The 21,870-nt window shown below is 38.5% G+C and overlaps 1 protein-coding gene across 1 annotated transcript; it reads right to left on the bottom strand.

The window, feature by feature from the left end:
• Nucleotides 1–6,552: 6,552 nt before the first annotated feature.
• On the bottom strand, nt 6,553–8,557 carry LOC143612601 (protein MHF1 homolog). Its single transcript, XM_077086547.1, has 4 exons — nt 8,415–8,557; nt 8,235–8,306; nt 6,890–6,970; nt 6,553–6,808 (listed from the first exon to the last, which is right to left on the bottom strand). The coding sequence occupies exons 1-4, from the start codon at nt 8,548–8,550 to the stop codon at nt 6,663–6,665; spliced, it is 435 nt and encodes a 144-aa protein (XP_076942662.1). The 5' UTR covers nt 8,551–8,557; the 3' UTR covers nt 6,553–6,662.
• Between the last annotated feature and the right edge of the window lie 13,313 nt (nt 8,558–21,870).

Raw genomic sequence — 21,870 nt, 5'->3', positions numbered from 1 at the left:
CCATACTACAAACAACCTTTTGACCATTATCTTATCCATCTAACTTTCTCTCTACTCACTCTCCTCCTCCATACTCACAGCTATAACCTAACCACAACAAGATCCGAAATCCAGGTTAACCACTAGTGATTTCCGCTAGCTAGGTGGTTTAGATTGATCCAAGAACATTTGTTATTGTTGTTTGGTCCGTGTTTTAAGACCTACACTTCGTTTATGGCAGCAAAAATTTTATTTTGTGTTGAAACAATTTTTGTAATGGATCATGTTTTCGATCTCTTAAGTTTTATTAATTTGTATCTTAACTGTCATGGATCGTGTTTCAATATTGCTTTAACATGAAAGTAGATGTACGATTTCACAAGGTTTGGACAAAATCGATCATAATGCATTAGGGCAATTTCAGTTCTATCAATAAACAAAATCATAATGTGGTGCTAACTAGATTGTTGGAATATTCAGTACTCTCTAATTAAATTAAAACTAGTCACACAATGGTGCTACTTAAATAGGTACGAAAATGTGTGCTAGTTTTGCACACGCAGAGTCTATTTCTATCAGTTTCAGGAATACGTGGTCGATTAATGTTGGAATGGTTCGTCTCGATATATTTGGGATGCGTGAACTCCTCAAAATGATTTCCACTTGTGTTCTCAAACATGATGGGAAACATATGGTGTACATCACATGGTGGTACACGATGCGGTCTTACGATAAATGAGATTGTTGTGACTGCTCCACCACAATGCATGAAGATATAGAACCTGAAAGGAAGTTCGGAATTTATGTTGTATATGATCAATTATCTATAACTAAGTATTCAGGGCCATAGTTGTGAATATGTTTATGGCTCAATTATTGATTTCCATTTTAATGCTTCAGTTCCTAACATTAATTATTATCAAGAGATAACAATTTGGCAAATGGGATGACTTGAAGTGAATTATCATCGTCTCGCATTAATTCTCAAACTAAACTAAACTAAACAATACCTAAAGTTCAAAAGGATAATTCATTTACAGATATTAGTTAAACATTTACCATGTGCATTTACTAACCTAAAAAGAGTAACTAAGTCACGTATACTAGCACCTGATGCTCCAATTAATATTATTATCTTAGAAAGACAATGCTGATATAAATATATGAAAAGTAATTACATCGAAACAGAAGACAAACGGATAACAAATTGCGTCGCTATCTCTTTTTGTATTGTAAGGCCCAGTCTTTTAAAAACTACATTAGCTTATCATGGAATCATAACATTACTATGCATGACCTGTTGAACTCGGCTAAGTAACCTCATAACTTTAAACATAAGGAAACCTAAAGTGTCAAAAGCAAAAGTAATAAATACATGTTGATTGTCCAGATACACATTCTCATGTTTTGTCACTTTACATGGAACAGTTTGAAAGACAATCACATGTAAGTAATTTTTTTTAACAAGATATTTCATATATTAAATAAAAGGATTCAATTACAATAGAGAGGTGGATAAGCGGGCAACAAGTTGCGCCGCCACCCATTTTGAATAACAAACCCGATCCAACTGAAAACAAAGTAAAATTTTAAAAATGAAATTGCTTTCCTTGAAATATAAAGCAAGTATTGAGCATGGTGAAGCCAAGACAATAATAAAAGAGGTCTTTTGAAAAGACACTAGACATGAGGGATTTAGAAAACTTCTCTTACCTAAAATTGAAGTGATCTTAGAGTATTACAACATGTTTGAAATATATGAAATTAAGAAAAAATTGACATCGATGATACTTAAATATATAATGATGATGTAAACAAAGAGAACCAAGAACCGTGATATGTTGAGGAATGTAAACATAGAAATGATCAGCCAAAATGGAAAAACGCAAATGAGGCATAATAGAATCATCTCACGAACCAAAAACCACCCAATTCTCGACCCATAATTGTTTGGCATACGAATCGTTTTATTAGTAATCGGACCATGCGGGTGGTATGAGAGCCCAAACAAACGTGGAACGATCTGCCATGTTTTAGGCCCGGATTACACCCTATTCTAGAACCCATAAGCACGAAAATAACTATTATGGGCTTATGGCCCTCTTGAACGAATTACCCCTGTGTTTCACCAAACTCGGTTCCTAATACCTTTTCCATATTTTATTTAAATTAACTGTTCGTTTAAAACACACCATTAATCAAGTAGTGGGGTTCTGATTTTACGTAAAAATCAGGAATTAGGGTGTATCAAAATCAAGGTTGAATATCATCCTTGTGGTAAGAATCCGAAGTTTTAACTCATTCATTCATAAGATCTTTCAACTTGATGAAGATGGTGTCTCTTTTAGGTGTGCAATAGAAGATCTATGAATCATAATCATCCTTGAAAGATCTGAAAAGTTTTAGGCTCATTGAGAACCTAAAGGTGTTGATTTTGGTAAGGGAAGCATAATCACAACCTTGTCATTGTTCGATTCGTGATCTAAGATTCTAAGAGCTTTGTGTGATAAGTTTAGTTGAACTGACAGTTTATATTGCAAGCAAGAGAGCTTGAAAGCACTAGAACAGGTTACACTACCAAGATCGATCGAGTGGGTAAACTACTGCAACCTTTTTTTATCAGGGTTATGTTCAATCTGACCTTCCCCTTAATTTGATCTGCCCAGTTGAACAGCCCACTCGTTTTCCTATTTTCAAATCTGCTTATCTTTACCCCACGAAATATATTAGATAACCCATAACAATCTAGCAAGAGTAGACTATATTTCTCTCTTTGGGTCAGGATTGCCAGACATATGATATAACATAACACTATAATATTTGGAGCGGAGTTAAACCGAAGGTCTTACAATATTTATCAACTAAATTCCAAAACATCGTTAATTGTCCAAATTCCTTTGGCTCATTTTATTGTTGGGAACAGAAGCTAGTTAACCCTTGTGGTAAAAAAGAGAATGCTCAGGAAATGATAGCAGTTCTCATTCCTTTAGAGTATGGTTGCAAGGGTTGTGCATGGATCTAAGTCTCATGCCCAGACTGAAAACATGTCTCGTATATGTTATTCATACTCAGGTATATGAGTATATCCATCAGTATTAGGTATATGCGTTTAAAATCCTATGGAATTAAAACTTACCAATTACCAGCTAAGATGCCATTACCCAAAACTTGATATTAGATTTACCTTCTTGACCAATGGGGTGGTGGTCATTGGTAAAGGCAAAACCTTTAAACACTATAATTCTAAAGTTTTAGACTTTTAGCAACCTCAAGTTTCTAACAAATTCAACATACTATTTTTTATATTTTAAAAACTATATAATATATTAATATACTTGGTTTTGATGGGGTAAACGGCTTGCATATTTTGTCTAAAGCTAATCACATACCCCTTGTTAGGATTAAACGCACACACGAAACCGAACATTACACGAAAGCAGTAAACGAACACGAGGATTTAACGTGGTTCGGTCTAAACTGACCTACGTCCACGGGTGGCAACTAGGTATATCTTTATTGAGTGACCAAATATTACAAGTACATAATGTTGTTTATATAGAGACTGAACTAGGGTTAGTAAATTATTATGCAAGAAATCTAAACCGGGCCGGGCTTGGGCCCGACCGCCCACACCCGTCTCCTCTTTTGACTTCATATAATAAACCGGGCCAACAAGGCCTACGAACCCAACAATCTCCCACTCGGAGGCCTTGAGTACTCTCGTCTGCACTCCTGATTGTACTTCTGTAATCTGAACATTAAACTTCTTCTAGTTGCCACCGCCTTCTCATCAATTAACTTGAAGGCCCGTTGAAGCTCCCCGGAGCTCCAACACGTCAGTCATGGCTGAAACTGTCCCTGACCCGTTCTCTGTCCCTACCGGCTCCCACTGTAACGAACTACCGGATCCTGAGATAACCTGAGAACAAACACTCTCCATATTCAGCAAGTAATTCATTGGAGAGACTTTTACAGCTGGAATACTGGTTTTCTTAATCCACTGTCGACCTGGAACTGTAACTGAAACACGACCTGTGCTCCTACTGTCACGATGTCCCCCAACTGATTTAACCTTCCTAGCTCGTTCATCCTGAATCTTCACTTTGGCTCTGGGTTTGTTACTTGCAAAACGAACCTTCTTCTGCCCACGAGATTCTGTGAACCGGATTTTGTCTTTCACCAAAACTGGATCCACTCCTTTCGGTGACATATCGACCATATACAACGAACCCATTTTCTTGCCACGAGCAACCACAAGATTCCCTTTGACTACTTTCCACTGCCCATTCCCGAACTTAACATCGTGCCCTTGGTCATCCAACTGCCCAACTGAAATCAAACGTTTCTTCAAACTTGGAATAACCCTCACGTCTTTCAAAGTCCAAGAAGTACCGGCTGAAGTTATCAAATCAACGTCTCCCATACCCGTAACCTCTAAAATATCATCATTCGCTAGTCGAACCTTTCCAAAATCCCCAAATTTAAGATTCTTCATCGTTTCACTACAGTGAGTGGCATGAAACGATGCACCAGAATCCATCACCCAAGCATCAACGCTACTCTCAACACTACAAACCAAAGCCTCATCACTACTGACCCCGTCATCTGTGTCGTCTTCTGTAACGTTCACCTCTTTCTTACCATTCGGACACTGATTCCTGAAGTGTCCTTTCTCTTTACAACCCCAACATTCAATATCCTTACGAGTCTTAGACTGACTCCTCTTCCTGCTCCCACTGCCTTGCTGTTTTCCCCTACCTCTACCTTCTGTGACTAGCATATTGCCTGATGATTCACCTGAACTTCTGCGTCTTGAATCTTCTCCTAGAATCAGATCTCGAATCCCATCGAAAGTAATATTTATAGACGAACTACAAACTGCAGTCACTGTTTGCGACCAACTGTCGGGCAAAGAGGATAATAACAAGAGGCCTTGAACTTCATCATCAAACTTAATGTCAACTGACACTAAGCGAGACAAGATCGAATTAAGATTATTGATATGAGTTGTAACTGACCCACCCTCTTTCATTCGAGTTGTCACTAGCTCTCCGATAAGATAGACCTTATTCGCTGCCGAAGGCTTCTCATACATGTTGGATAGTGCGTCCATCATACCACGGGCTGTGGTTTCTTTCATGACGTTAAACGCCACATCTTCCGACAACGACAATGTAATACAAGCCCTAGCTTTCTTGTCTAACTTCTTCCAATCTGCTTCTGACAGCTTTTCTGGTTTTTCATCCTCAAGCACTACATCCAAGTCTTTCTGACAAAGTAGTGCCTCAATCTGCATCTTCCACCAACCGAACTTCTGTCCGTCAAACTTCTGTATCGAAAACTTTCCGTCTTCTGCCATAACAATGACTAAAACGAAAAACTGGATAAAAAACAGAGACAGACACAGCAACACGAGCCTGAACTTAACGACTGTTCAACTGAACTCTGTTAAACAATCAACCTATTTAACGTGCAGCGGAATAACGAACTGTAAATCAGAAACCGAAACTTTAAACTGAAACGATAAACCTGACAAACGCGGTTGGCACTGGTTCTAAGTTTCTTTAAATTTCTTCTGACTTGAAACTGTTCTTCAACGAAAATAGGATCTTGATTCGCTGGTTCTTTGCTCGTTGAAACTGTTAAAAATATCTTGTCCTTGTGCCTTGGCTAAACTGCCCGATAAAACTTTCGAACCTAAATAGAGAAAACTTGGCCCACACAAAAATTGATCTTTTAAAACAAAAAAAATCAAGAATTTTGGTCAAATCTGGCTATTGGTCAAAAGGTATGCTGCAACTTGAACAAATATAATTAACCATGGTCACGTCTCTCTCTACCAAGCACACGCTCTTAGTGAGAAAATATCGATTAAGCTTCTGCCTCAAAATCAATATCTTACAAAAAACTCCGGCGTCTGACCCACAACTAAACAACGGTACACGGTGGTAAAATGCTTTCGAAAAATAAAACCGAACCTGAACAACTCCGGCGACTGGGTATGGCGGAACCCTACCGGAGATCACCCCTTTCTTCCCTGCGGCTGAGTCGGTAAGACTCTAGCGGTGTTGCGACAGCAACAGCAAGGTTTTCTCGCGGCGAAAAAACGATGACGGCGGAACCCTAGCGCAGCAGGGTGGCGGCGGCGGAGGTTGGTTCCCGTGTTCTTCATGTGATCCGAACCTAAGCTCTAGATACCACTTGTTAGGATTAAACGCACACACGAAACCGAACACGACACGAAAGCAGTAAACGAACACGAGGATTTAACGTGGTTCGGTCTAAACTGACCTACGTCCACGGGTGGCAACTAGGTATATCTTTATTGAGTGACCAAATATTACAAGTACATAATGTTGTTTATATAGAGACTGAACTAGGGTTAGTAAATTATTATGCAAGAAATCTAAACCGGGCCGGGCTTGGGCCCGACCGCCCACACCCGTCTCCTCTTTTGACTTCATATAATAAACCGGGCCAACAAGGCCTACGAACCCAACACCCCTTGACTACAATCACTAGATATCTTGATTTGAAGTTGAATCGTATCTCTGGAAGTATGGATTACAATGACTAAAGAGAAACCCACACTAACATGGAAACAAGAAGACAATAAGATTTAAGCACAAGATGTGCATTTCATGTAAACAAACAAAAATTCAAGAACCTGTATTTTATGTTAATCAGAGATCAATGTGAAGTACTGAATTGAAAGCTTTATCTTCCTTGTTTGAACTTTTCTTCCTATTTTTCTCAGATTGTGGTTCTTTTGCTTTTAGGTTATGTGAAAACGACCTCAATGCCTCCGCCAAATGTTTGTTCCTATGTGCTAAAACCAAATCACGCAATTCAATTATCTAACTCCAAATGTATTGTCACATAATTTATAGAAGGCATTTAATAGACATACCAGATAGAATGACATCTTTCATATTAACAATCTTTCGATTAGCATGATGTGCAAACAGCTCTAGATCATCTGCCAACTGCTCTGCAATTACAGAAAACCACTTGTTGTAAAGGTCCAAGATTGGTTTCTAATGTTACAACATTAGCAAGAACATACTTTATTGGAAACGTTTCTTGCAGATTTGCATATTTAACCATCATAAATTATACACAATATCATACGCAGCTAGATGGATGTAAGAAGAAATCATGAAAGGTTTGCTTGATAAACAGGTTGATATGTAAAACAGATTTTTTTATACCAATGCTTCAATTTAAGGAAGGTACCCAAGAAAAAAGATATAAAAGCACCCACAGTCAATAATCCAACATGTTTGCAAACAGGCATCAATTCACACAATAAAAGAATAGATCAAGTTTAGTTTAGTTGTGTAGCCACGTAAATATGAAACAGGATACCTGCATTTTATAGCGGAATATGGTCATGAACTGACAATCTGAATGTTTATGATGATTTTTACAAATTCTGTGTTCATACTTTTCAAGTTAAGCTCATAATGTAATTCATCGGTAGGGTGTAAACGAGCCAATCCGATCGTTAGCTACTCAAGATCGGATAATTAAAAACTCGAATCGAACCAAGCTCAAGCTTTGTTGTGGCTCGTTTAATAAACAAGCTCGAGTCTGAGCTTCAAATATTGAGCTCGGGCCTTAATGAGCTTACACTCAGCTCATTAACAACCCTAATCATCGGGATATAGAACATTATTACAATAGAATGGAAGAAATTAAACTTCTTTAAAACCCTAACAAAATTCATATAATTCAACTAATTGTTCTGTGTTCATACTTCTGAAGTTAAAAGTCATAAAGAAATTCATTGATAGGGGTGTAAACGAGCCAAGCCGCTCGTGAGCTACTCGAGATCGTCTCATTAATAAACCGAATCGAGCTGAGCTTACTCGATCTTTTACCACGACTCATTTAATAAATAAGCTCGAGCTCGCAATCAGCTCAGCTCGTTTACACCCTTATATTATTGGGATATAGTAGAACATTAATAGAAGTAATTAAGCTTCTGTGAAACCCTAACAAAACTCAAAACTCATAGAATTCAATTACTCTTCAACTGATTAACCGTTATTTCTCAATACGAATAGCAGAATTCACTTCAATTTTGGAGTTCAATTCACATTTAACAACATAGCAATGCACCTACACAAACACGAGTAAAACCCTAACTTCAATCTCAACTATCCTACAGCCACATTTAGCATAATTCAACCAGTACATACAAACATGCTTAATTAAACTAATTAAATAAAGAGATCCGAAAGTGCAGCTACCTGCATACTTGAAGGCCAAATCGGAGATGCAAACGATAACAGATTGAGAAATCTCCATGTTGTTTCGTTTAGCTGTACGGAACATGAATTGAAGGATAATGGAACCGATTAAGCGATAGAGTGTCATAATAATAATAATAATAATAATAATAATAATAATAATAATAATAATATAGATACCTTCGGATTCAGCGATAGTGATGGTGGAAAGACGGAAGCGGCCTCTGAGATGAGTAGTGGCTTCTTCGTCTTCCTCCTCCTCTCCTTTCTCCGCATCGCTTCCGTCGAAACACTCCTCCATTGCTACTGGATCCATTCTGTTTCACTTTTCTGACGTTTCTAGGGTTTTCAGCCCGATTCAATGCTTATTCTTCGCGCCAAAAATGATGACAGAAATTCAAGTTTAAATATGTATTTTCACGAATTCTGTTGGTTTCGGTTAGGGTTGCATTCGCTATACATTATATTAGTCAAAAAAAAAAATCTATATGTCGGCATTGTTATTCATCTTATGTTATAATTCTCTCTGAGTTTTTTTATATATTATTATTTCACGTTTGGTAAACTCGAAATAACAATCTTCATATTTTGAAGTTATGAAGACGAGCAATATCTTTATTTTTCGACATGAATACTCGGATGAAAAGAAAATTTTAAGTTTTCTTTTAAATAGAGACGCAAACTCCCAATCCCAATATTTCAAAAAATTTGGTACTGGTACCAAAGGTAAGATTTGAGGATATACCGGAACTGTATTGATTCTGAAACATCAAAATGTCGAAATTAAATTGATACCGATTCGGTATCCATACCCTTTTGTCCATCCTACTCTCAAGAACATTGTGAACATTTTAAACCAACAATATTCCTTAAAAAGATTTAATTCAAGTGGTTTATCAATTTCTATCTCTCGTTAGGCCGTTAGGGCAATGTTGGGCCTAATTGATGGTGAGGGTTGAGCACCGTCATATGACATCACATAGGTAGAGAAGATAAATGGAGATTCAAAATTACACTAAACGTAAACGTCTTGGTAGACAAAAGTCAAGTGGGGTTTGTTTGTTATGGGGTAATGGAATGAACGACAGAATGGAATGAGCGTGGTAATGGAATGAACAAAGGAATGGAATGAGTATTACCATTTCATTGAAATGTTTGGTTAACACATGGGAATGAAATGAATCATTACTTTGTATTGTTGGTAGGTAAGAAAAAAATAAAAAAAAATAAAATTAAAATGGTAGTGAGTGGTGGTGGTGGTGGTTGTGGGAGCGGTGGCGGTAACGGTGGAGGTGGTGGTGGCGGTAACAGTGGAGGTGGTGATGGGCAGCAATGACGGTGGGCGGCGTGTGTGATGGTGGGGCAATGATTGATGGATGTGGCGGGTGGCTGGAGGTGGTGGGTGGTTGGCACTGATGGCGATGGTTTGTGGTGATGGGTGGTGGTGGCGGGGGACGCCGATGGTGGTGATTGGTGGCAGTGGCGGCGGTGGTGGGTAGTGGTGACGGTGGGCGGCATGTGTGATGGTGGGGTGATGGTTAATATATGCGGCGGGCGGCTGGCGGTGCTGAGTGGCTGCCACCGATGGCGATGGTTGGTGGCGGCGGTAGACGGCGATGGTGGTGGCTGGTGGCATTGGCGGTGGTGGGTGTTGATGTTGGGTGGTGGCGTTGTTGGGAGGGTGGTGGAGGTTATGTAGGGTGAAGGGGGGAATGGAATGAAAAAAAAATCATGGGGTATGGATGGAATGAAATTGAGGTATTTTAGAGGGAATGAAATGGACTAGGTAATGGGTCATTCCATTCCTTTGGTCAGCCAAACACAATATTTCCATTCCCTCACAATGGGTCATTCCATTTCATTCACCATTCCTGCATACCAAACGCTACCTAATATAGTTTATAGTGTCATACTTGGTGGTTTTATTCCATAAACATAACTCATGTAGCAACCTGTGACTTTGTCACCCTCGTATCCGGTTGGGTCATCACGTAACAAATTATATACCAACTTAAAAAAGAGAGTTAATTACCATTCAAATCGTTTGTGGGCTAAATATGGCCTCTAAAGGGTTTAGACAATAGGGGGCTATAAATAGAAGTCGTATAGAACCTATCAGTGTTTAAGCTATTTAATATTTATAGATGATCAAACCTATTGAGAGGCTGAGTGGGGGTCGTTAACACTAAGGGAATATACACTCATCAACATTATTATCCTCACTCGTCATATTGTGTCACGTTAGTTTTTCCCATCATTCAACATCACTTTTAAACCAGGGTTATGCAGTTATGCACCATTCTCCTCATTCTCCATTTATTGATTTTTTTTTATTTAATACAGAGAGAGGAAGAGAGTGAGTGACGAGAGTGACAGTGGTCACTAGCCTCGTCTCACGCGTGACCAAAAAAAAGTGTCACGCGCGTGGCCCCTTCTATGTAAGACGCCACGTCGGACCCCTTATCCTCTTGAGGGGTGTATACCGCCCAGCCTAAGTGCCTAACGTGTGAATGCATGGTATCGATCGGAATTGGAACATGTGAATCGGCACTTTTGATTTTAGAACTGATATTGCGTTTGAAACCGGTGATTCGATTTTGAATTTGCAAAATCTATTTGGAACAAGAACTTGATTTAGTAGCATGGAAGTACAAGTGGTCGGTGAAGAAACACGGATCCGATTCCCCGTTATGGATCCTGGATCCAATGAGTCCACAAGGTAAAATACGATAACTACTAACACAGTATGAGCACAACTTTCCAAAGTCCAATGACTGGAACCTGCAAAACAGACACCGTGAGTCTCGTTACAGGAAGGACAAGAGGGGGGGTCTTCCTGTAACCACCCTCCGGCGTGAGAATCAGTAACGTTCGTAAAGAGAGAAGTATTGAAGTAGACAGACTAAGAATAGTCAGAATATAAGTGAGTCAGAATACCAGTGAGTGAATGTGGATGGATACCTCATGCAGGTTGACAAGGTATTTATAGCCGAAGGAGGTAGGAAGGTGATTGGGCCAGCTGTCCTCTTCTAGAAGATCTTGATAACTGCCTGGACGCGTGTCTTCTTATGATAGGTTTAGCTATACGTCCCATGTGCATGGGTATAACAACCTGGACACGCGTCACCTAATGATAGGACGAATTGCACCCTGGCCATGTGCACGGTTATAACAAACTGGCCAGATGTCCTTCTTTCATTGGTGGGCAAGTCACATATTCCCCAAGTAACAATTGTGGACGCTCTTCTAGAGTGTAGTTAGTTATTGACAGCTGTCCCGTTGGCATTGCCTTATGATCATTTTGGCGGACAGATGTCCTGTCCTGCGGATGACTTCTGAGGGTGCCAGGATGCTTCCGCACGTGGTACGAGGATGTTCTTCCTCTCCTATGATATGCAAGTGATCCGAATGTCCCGCGGGTGATATATGAGAGGTTTCTCAATGACCCGCGGGTAGTACTTAAGGGTATTTGGGTCCTTTTGGTAACCTACTTATATAGTCGGTACGATGATTCCTAATCGTTGAGTTATTTTGTTATCGTAATCATATTCTTGTATTGTGTAAACGTTTTGTTTTATAATATACAAGTTAAATATCATTTTTAACATATATGTCTAGCTTATTTTCAAGTTTTTTTTAAACCAAGGTTTCTTAAGGCTCAATGGTAATATCTTAATTATTAGAATAAGCGCCATTCACTGTGTTAACCTTGTTTTCTAACAATTTAAATTACGATATCTTTGTCACTCTTGGGATGTTACATATCATTATGCGGTGTTATTATCACATTAGATCGCGTATGTATATTCATTTTATGATAGTTGTAATTGTATGAAAGTTTATAAATTTAAAACTTGCTAAACTTTTATTACAAAACACATTAATTTGACATTGGAATATGGATATGGTATCCACTTGTTTCACAAATTGAATAAATAAAAGTCCAAACATTATTATCCTATATTCGATGGTACCGTAGCAATCTATAGTGTCAGGGGCATTTTTGGCCATTACACATTGTAACACCTCGATCAAAGGCGGCGGAACATGCCGGGGTGAAACGGATTGCCCAAAAACACAAGACACTATTAAAGTGACAATATTTAATCAACTCATTAATTTCATTCAATCATCAAAGTAACACATATTGTTCATACAAATAAACACCAAAATATAAAAGATAGATATTGTTAATTCTTCTAATAACCTAGCGGTATCAAATAGAATGACGTCTTCGAACTCCAACTCAAGTAATAATCAAACCTGTAACAATGCATAAAATAACATTTGTCAACACGTATGTTGGTGAGTAATTTCATAGTTTTGAGTATATATAATATGAGCGAAATCCACAAACGTATATGATACTATAAATAAAAGCATCAATCATGGTATATAAAACATATGTAAATGAGGATCCTTTCTAATCGGTAACAACCGACATACTTGGATAATTAGGCCCTATTCTACTAACACAAGGCTAAGTAGTTAAGGGAGCGTATGATCATACTTAATGAGGCTCAACAACAACATAAAAATAAACACTTGCGCACGTAAAGCATATGAGACATATAACACACAATAGAGCAAGTATTCTAGCATCATACACCCTAAAGTTTGTGGTTTGAGAAATGAGTATAATATAAATCATTTTTGTTTGAATAAGTATGCATGCTACCCCCAAAATATAAAAGTGAAACGGGGGATGAAATGTACTCACGTTAACTAAGTAACTTGAAAGATTGATTCGTGAATAATCGGAGATCAATTTAACGAGCAAGGCCTTGATTAAACGGGTCTTAAGTTAGTAGGTAGTCTTGAAAGGGTTTAAAGTAAAATATGACAAGTAAATAAATGAAGTTTATGGTTTAAAAGTGTAAATATTTGGGAAATTAAAGACATGTTCTAAAAAGTAAGTTTACTCGAAACCGGGTCTTGGTATTTCATTCATAAATATTACTCAACCTATGTTAAGTAACTTATGTGGGTTATAATGCACTAATGCAAGACCCTTGATTATATAAATACCAAAACAAGGTTTTAATTGTGTGTTTGGATTTATTAATTTGGGTCTAGATAATTAACTAAACTCAAAGTTAACTCTCCAAAATATTTTGAGATAACTCAATAAAATCAAAAAGACTTAACTAAGCATATAGTTCTATTATGAAGAACCTTAACGTCCGTTAAGTGAGTATTTGGTTTCACCGGTCCAAGCTTGTTATAAGATCAAGTTGGATTCCGACACACCAAGTAAGTTGATAAAATACTTAAAATTAGTTTAAAATACATTCTTGAAGAAAAGATGAGTTTCGATGGCCAAAAACACACTTGTGTGTCTTAGGCAAGTGAACTCGGTTTAGTTCGGTTTTGGTTCGGTCCTTGACTCGGAATGATACCGAGGATGGTTGCCACATACCCAAATACCATAGAACTATCAAAATGGTTATAGAAGTTACAAGGTTCAAATCTTTCATAAACATGTTTATTTAACTATTTTAAACAAAACTATTTAAAACAAAAGCTAGTAAACAAGAGTTTGGTCTTGATTCGGGTCTAATCTCGGGATGAAACCGAGACTAGTGACTTCATACCCAAGACCATGGAACTCTTTAAACATGAATTAGAAAACACTAAACTACTTACAATATAAACAAGACTAGTAAAGCATTAAAGGAAAATAGTATAATCAAGAACTACAAAGAGTCCTCCATGAAGCCTTGCCTTGTAGCATATCACCTCCCGAAGAAGATGAAAGCCGAAGGAAAAAAGGGGTGCATATTATATATATGTTGTACCACAAGATATAAATTAGTAAGTAACAAAACAAAAATTAAGAAGGTTGTTGTTTGATAATTATGAACCTTGAAGGTTAGAGATAGTGTTCTTAGTTTGAGAGAAAAAGAAGATGAATGAGTAAGAAGAAATGAAGGGGATGGGTTGTTTATATAGGGAAGGAGTCAAACTTGTTTTCCTTGTTTCATATCAATACTTGCATGTGTTTTTTAAAAAAAAAAGCTTTAAACATGTCAAATAATACAAACTAGTAACAAATCCAAAAAGTAAGAGATGATTATGAAACATAAAAATCCAATATTTTATATTAGTGAAAGATTTGGTTTACAAATCGGGTCAGGTTTTGATACAAATACAAATACAAATACAAAAAAAGACCGAAAATGACGAATGTTATAGTCTTCCCTACTTTAGGAAATTTCGTCCCGAAATTAAGAAGAATCCGTAATAAATAAGTGCGGGTACTTTTCCTTCATCTCGTCTTCTCGTTCCCAAGTAAATTCAGCGTCACGCCGTGATTCCCAACGGACGTTAACTAAACGGGTGCGGCTACATTTGGTTCGTTTCTCATTGCGGTCCACGATTTCAACGGGTTTTTCGATCAATTGCAAGGTTTCATCGATACGTACTTCGTCGAGAGGTATATGGAGATTACCTTCGGCTAAGCATTTTTTGAGGTTTGAGACATGAAAGGTGGGATGAACACCGGCAAGTTCTTGCAGTAAATCGAGCTTATAAGCCACTTTTCCAATCCTTTCGAGGATATTGAATGGGCCTACAAAACGGGGTGCTAGTTTTCCTTTCTTTCCAAAACGGACTACCCCCTTCCAATGGGATACTTTGAGAAGGACAAAGTCGCCAACATTAAACCCGAGAGGTTTTCGCCGTTTGTCGGCATAGCTCTTTTGGCGACTTCTAGCAGCAAGGAGATTTTTGCGGATTTGATCGATACGATCGGTAGTGTCTTGAACCATCTCGGGACCGGTGATTTGGGCTTCACCAATCTCGTTCCAACAAATCGGAGAACGACACTTACGACCATAAAGAGCTTGGAAAGGAGCCATCTCAATGCTAGAATGATAGATATTATTGTATGAAAATTCAATAAGCGGGAGATGAGAATCCCAATTTCCACCCAAATCAAGAACACAAGATCGAAGCATATCCTCGAGAGTTTGGATTGTAAGTTCGGATTGGCCATCGGTTTGAGGATGGTAAGCGGTTCTAAGATCGAGCCGAGTGCCCAAAGCTTCTTGAAGCGACTTCCAAAAATGGGATGTGAAACGAGCATCACGATCGGAAATGATGGTCAATGGAATACCATAGTGGCATACAATTTCTTGAATATAAATTTGAGCGAGTTGTTCAACGGAGTACTTCTCGCGGATCGGGATGAAGTGGGCCGATTTGGTTAATCGATCAACAATGACCCAAATGCTATCATTTTGCTTTTGAGTGGGAGGCAATTTGGTGATAAAGTCCATAGCGATGCCTTCCCATTTCCAAACGGGGATAGGAGGTTGCTCGAGTAAACCAAAAGGTTTTTGATGTTCGGCTTTAACCTTTGAGAAAGTAAGACATTTCGAGACATAAAGTGCTACGTCCTTTTTCATATCCGGCCACTAATAAATAGATCGAAGATCTAAGTACATTTTATCCGCACCGGGATGTACGGAATTTCGCGACATATGAGCTTCGTCGAGAATGAAGGTACGAAGTTCATCACGATCGGGAACCCACAAACGATTGAGGAAATAAAGAGAGCATCGGGTTTGGTTTCAAGTTGAAGTTCGGCTCCACATGACATTTCATAATACATATTGCCTTCATCAATGGAGGTGCATTGGGCTCGATAGATGCGGTCTTGGAGATCGGTTTGAATGATGATGCTATGAAGCAGAATGGATTTGACATTAACTTTACGACTAAGGGCACCAGCTACAACATTCGCCTTACCGGGGTGGTAGCGAATTTCACAATCGTAATCACTAAGAAATACGACCCATCGAAGTTGTCTCATGTTAAGATCTTTTTGGTCAAAGATGTGTTGTAGACTTTTGTGATCGATGAATACAACACATTTCGTGCCATAAAGTTAATGTCTCAAAATCTTGAGAGCGAAAACGACAGCACCAAGTTCGAGATCATGAGTCGTATAATTCTTTTCGTGATCCTTGAGTTGCCTTGAGGCATATGCGATAACTTGACCTCGTTGCATGAGAACGCAACTGAGATCTTGGTTGGATGCATCGCAAAATACCACAAAGTCGTCATTTCCATCGGGAAGGGTTAGAACAGGAGCGTTTCAAAGCATATTCCTTAGAGTTTGGAAAGCTTCTTCTTGTTTCGGTCCCCATTTGTAAGGTTCTCCTTTATGAGTTAGTGCGGTGAGGGGTAACGCGATTTTAAAGAAGTTTAGAATGAATTGCCGATAATACCCTGCCAAACAAGGAAAGATCGGATTTCCGTGGGTGTGGATGGAGTTTTCCAATCTTTAACAGCCTCGATTTTGGCGGGATCAACATGAATACCTTTATTGTTGACGACGTGACCCAAAAATTGAACTTCTTTTAACCAAAATTCACATTTGGAGAACTTGGCATAAAGTTGTTCTTTTCGTAGGAGGTCGAGAATAGAACGTAAATGATGCTCATGTTCGGCTTGGGTCTTGGAGAAGATAAGAATGTCATCAATGAAAACAATTACGAATTTGTCCAATAATGGTTTGCAAACGCGGTTCATGAGATCCATGAATACGGCGGGTGCATTGGTTAATCCGAAAGGCATAACCAAGAATTCGTAATGTCCATACTGAGTAAGAAAAGCGGTTTTAGGAATGTCGTCTTCATGAACACGCAATTGATGATAACCCGACCGAAGATCGATTTTTGAAAAACAAGTTGCGCCTTGAAGTTGATCAAAGAGGTCGTCGATTCGAGGCAAAGGGTAACGATTTTTAATGGTGAGTTTATTGAATTCACGGTAATCAATACACATGCGAAACGAGCCATCTTTCTTTTTCACGAAGAGGACGGGAGCGCCCCAAGGAGAGGAGCTTGGACGGATAAATGTAAAACCCTTATCGGAGAGCTCTTGAAGTTGGTTCGATAACTCTTGCAATTCCGAATGAGCTAAACGGTAAGGAGCCTTGGCTACGGGAGTCGCTCCGGGCACAAGATCGATTCGAAATTCAACAGGACGAATGGGTGGAAGACCAGAGACGTCTTCGGGAAAAACGCCGGGAAATTCACAAACAACGGGAATGTCTTGAATTTTCTTTTCTTTTGGATCTTTCATCACCGCTTGGGCTAGGAATGGAACGTACTTTTGGCGTAAGTACTTACGAGATTGAGAGCAAGACATGAGGTTGAGTTTCTTGGGGATCGTTTTGCCAAAGACTTTGAGAATTTTGCCATTGCCGAGCGGGATACGGATGAATTTGTTATAACAAATGGCTTCGGCACTGTGCAAAGCTAACCAATCCATGCCTACTATGACGTCGAAGCTTCCCATTTCCATCGGGATGAGGTCGATCGAGAACTTGTGCTTGCAAAGAGTGAGGATACAATTGCGAATGACCGAATCGATGATAATGGAATTACCATTGGCGACTTCGACAGAAAAAGGTCGAGAAAGTTTAGTGCGGGATACGCCAAGAATAGATTCAAATTTAAAAGAAAAAAAACTCCTATCAGCTCCGGTATCAAATAAAATTGAAGCTAAATGCTCATTTACTAAAAATGTACCGTTCACCACATCGTTGGCAACTTGAGCTTGGTTGGCGTTCATCATAAAGGCACGCCCTTGGTTGCCGTGGTTGACTTGTTGAGCTTGAGGAGGAGGGAGAGCATGCATGGATTGTAGGTGAGATGGATGAGGAAGGGCTTGCATGGCTTGGATCGGTTGAGCGGGAGGAGCCAAGAGTTGTGGGATTTGGGGTTGGTAAGTTTGAACTTGGTAGGCTTGGGTTTGGTAGTAGGGTGTGGGTATGATTTGGGCTTGGTTAACAAGGGCAAGTCGAGGACAAGCATTGCGAAAGTGATTCGGGTCTCCACAATTGAAACAAGCCCTAGGTTGGGATGGAGGGTTTTGAGCAAAAGGAGCGGGACGATTTTGGTTGAATGGGGCAAACCTTGGTGGAGCGGGTTGCCCACGAGAGGCTTCTCGACACATGTTGTTAGTGTGACCATAGCGGTTACACTTGGTGCAGTGGCAAAAAGCAGAGTAGGAGGGATGATGTTGTTGACAAGTGTTACATAATGGGTGCGGGCCGGAATACGGTTTTCGGTTTGGGAGTGCTTGGGATTAAGATTGAGGTTGTGATGGGTGGGTGACAGCATAGTTTCGGTAATTTGGTTTGGTTTTCTTTTTGGTGTGGTGGGTGGAATTGGAGTAGTTTATGGATTGGGGTTGAGAGTCAACTTTGGTGAGGGTGGATGGTTCGGGTGTACTCTTGTCATTGGTTTTCTTGGGGTTTTTGATGGTAAGGGTACCGGCTTTGACATGGTTTTCTGAAAGAGCACCGGCTAAGGTAATAGCATCATGAAGGGTTTGCAGTTTGCTACTCATCACCGAGTCGCGGATTTGCATAGGCAAACCACCGACATACTTGTCAATATCCCTTTCGAGGGGAGTGACCAAGTGAGGAACTAAGAGACTCAGCTCGTGGAAGCGGTTGGAGTAGGCGGAGTTGTCATCACTCTCTTGCTTGAGTTCCCAAAATTCGGATTCGAGTTTTTGAAGTTCATGTTTTGGGCAAAACGTTTTCATCATGACTTCTTTGAGCTTGGTCCATGAGTAAGCCATAGCTACTTCCGCTCCATGGGTGAAAATCTCGCTATTCCACCAAGTGTGTGCGGTATCCTCGAACATGCTAGAGGCATACGTGGTCTTTTTGAGTTCAGGGCACTCACAAAGAGTAAACACACTTTCCATTTTCTCGAACCATCGCAACAAAGTGGTAGCACAGCTCGTACCAAAGAATTGAGATGGGTTTGCACTAGTGAAATTTTTCAAGGCGAAAGGCGCGGGGTTAGGTGTGGTTTGAGTAATGGTGGGTTGGGTGGCTTGAATTTGAGTTATGAGTCCGGGAATCACAGCGGCGATTACTTTTGCTACCATTGAGGCCATCCGACGACCGGAGCTCGGCTTGCGTAGTTGGCAACGGATTGGAGACATTCTAAAATAATAAAAGAGAAGTGGTATAAGTTTGGGGTAATTGATATAAGTATGAGGAAAAATGAGTAAATGTAGGGTTTAATGATTGTGAATCCTAGAGTTACGAGAATGAGAATGTTAGTAAAAACCATTTTATACTTGCATCAAAAGATAAAAATGTATATATATTTATAAGTTTCAAACTTTTGCCATTTAAAAATTGGAGGTTTTGAGATTTTGAAATTTATAGATATATAGTCGGGAAATCGTACATGAAATCACCAGGGTTTGATATCCCGACAAATAAAGTTGTATAAAATAATAGGTGGAGTCGAACATGTGCACGTACCACCGCGTCTAATTATGTTGTTGTGACCCAAATAACGATAATAACATATAATAAAAACGGAGATACAACGAGATGTTAAAAATAACTTGTATTTTTAACACCAAAAAAATATAAGGAGGCAACCGGAACGCTTGCATTCGACAACTTAAAGTATTGACATGTATAACACGATTCGTAGGCCTAGAAAACGCACACTATAATTCAACCATCCCAGGTAAGTATATCACCTTCGATTCTTGGAATCTTTTTGTCAAATGGTCGTTTCATAGTGTTTCGCTTTCCATGATGGCTACAAACCCTATATAAATGGAACCTTTAAGGAGATCTTAAATAACGGGATCCAAATTAAGTTTGTGATCCATAAAACACAATATAAAAACTAATGTTTTTGCGTTTTAAGGTAATGATACCTTGGAATACTATGAGAGTGTGTGCATGTGTATATTTATGAAGGTTAAATGAAATAAATAAGCAATTAAATGCATAAGTGAAATGAACAATCATGTAGGGTAACACGTATAAGGACCCTAAAGCAAAACTATACTATGTCGGGGTGAAACGGATTGCCCAAGAACACAAGACACTATTAAAGTGACAATATTTAATCAACTCATTAATTTCATTCAATCATCAAAGTATGACATATTGTTCATACAAATAAACACCAAAATATAAAAGATAGATATTGTTCATTCTTCTAATAACCTAGCGGTATCAAATAGAATGACGTCTTCGAACTCCAACTCAAGTAATAATCAAACCTGTAACAATGCATAAAATAACATTTGTCAACACGTATGTTGGTGAGTAATTTCATAGTTTTGAGTATATATAATATGAGCGAAATCCACAAACGTATATGATACTATAAATAAAAGCATCAATCATGGTATATAAAACATATGTAAATGAGGATCCTTTCTAATCGGTAACAACCGACATACTTGGATAATGAGGCCCTATTCTACTAGCACAAGGCTAAGTAGTTAAGGGAGCGTATGATCATACTTAATGAGGCTCAACAACAACATAAAAATAAACACTTGCGCACGTAAAGCATATTAGACATATAACACACAATATAGCAAGTATTCTAGCATCATACACCATAAAGTTTGTGGTTTGAGAAATGAGTATAATATAAATCATTTTTGTTTGAATAAGTATGCATGCTACCCCTAAAATATAAAAGTGAAACGGGGGATGAAATGTACTCACGTTAACTAAGTAACTTGAAAGATTGATTCGTGAATAATCGGAGATCAAGTTAACTAGCAAGGCCTAGATTAAACGGGTCTTAAGTTAGTAGGTAGTCTTGAAAGGGTTTAAAGTAAAATATGACAAGTAAAGTAAATAAATGAAGTTTATGGTTTAAAAATGTAAATATTTGGGAAATTAAAGACATGTTCTAAAAAGTAAGTTTACTCGAAACCGGGTCTTGGTATTTCATTCATAAATATTACTCAACCTATGTTAAGTAACTTATGTGGGTTATAATGCACTAATGCAAGACCCTTGGTTATATAAATACCAAAACAAGGTTTTAATCGAGTGTTCGGATTTGTTAATTTGGGTCTAGATAATTAACTAAACTCAAAGTTAACTCTCCAAAATGTTTTGAGATAACTCAATAAAATCAAAAAGACTTAACTAAGCATATAGTTCTATTATTAAGAACCTTAACGTCTGTTAAGTGAGTATTTGGTTTCACCAGTCCAAGCTTGTTATAAGATCAAGTTGGATTCCGACACACCAAGTAAGTTGATATAATACTTAAAATTAGTTTAAAATACATTTATGAAGAAAATATGAGTTTCGATGGCCAAAAACACACTTGTGTGTCTTAGGCAAGTGAACTCGGTTTAGTTCGGTTTTGGTTCGGTCCTTGACTCGAAATGATACCGAGGATGGTTGCCACATACCCAAATACCATAGAACTATCAAAATGGTTACAGAAGTTACAAGGTTCAAATCTTTCATAAACATGTTTATTTAACTATTTTAAACAAAACTAGTAAACAAAACTATTTAAAACAAAAGCTAGTAAACAAGAGTTCGGTCTTGATTCGATCTTGATTTAGGTCTAATCTCGGGATGAAACCGAGACTAGTGACTTCATACCCAAGACCATGGAACTCTTTAAACATGAATTAGAAAACACTAAACTACTTACAATATAAACAAGACTAGTAAAGCATTAAAGGAAAATAGTATAATCAAGAACTACAAAGAGTCCTCCACGAAGCCTTGCCTTGTAGCATATCACCTCCCGAAGAAGATGAAAGCCGAAGGAAACAAGGGGTGCATATTATATATATGTTGTACCACAAGATA

The sequence above is a fragment of the Bidens hawaiensis genome, unplaced genomic scaffold (assembly GCF_021521415.1).
Source record: "Bidens hawaiensis isolate Kalapana, Puna unplaced genomic scaffold, B.hawaiensis_p1.1 tig00035058_1, whole genome shotgun sequence".
Taxonomy (NCBI): Eukaryota; Viridiplantae; Streptophyta; class Magnoliopsida; order Asterales; family Asteraceae; genus Bidens; species Bidens hawaiensis.
Note: the sequence above shows the minus strand (reverse complement) of the source record. Positions and strands in the feature narration are given on the sequence as shown.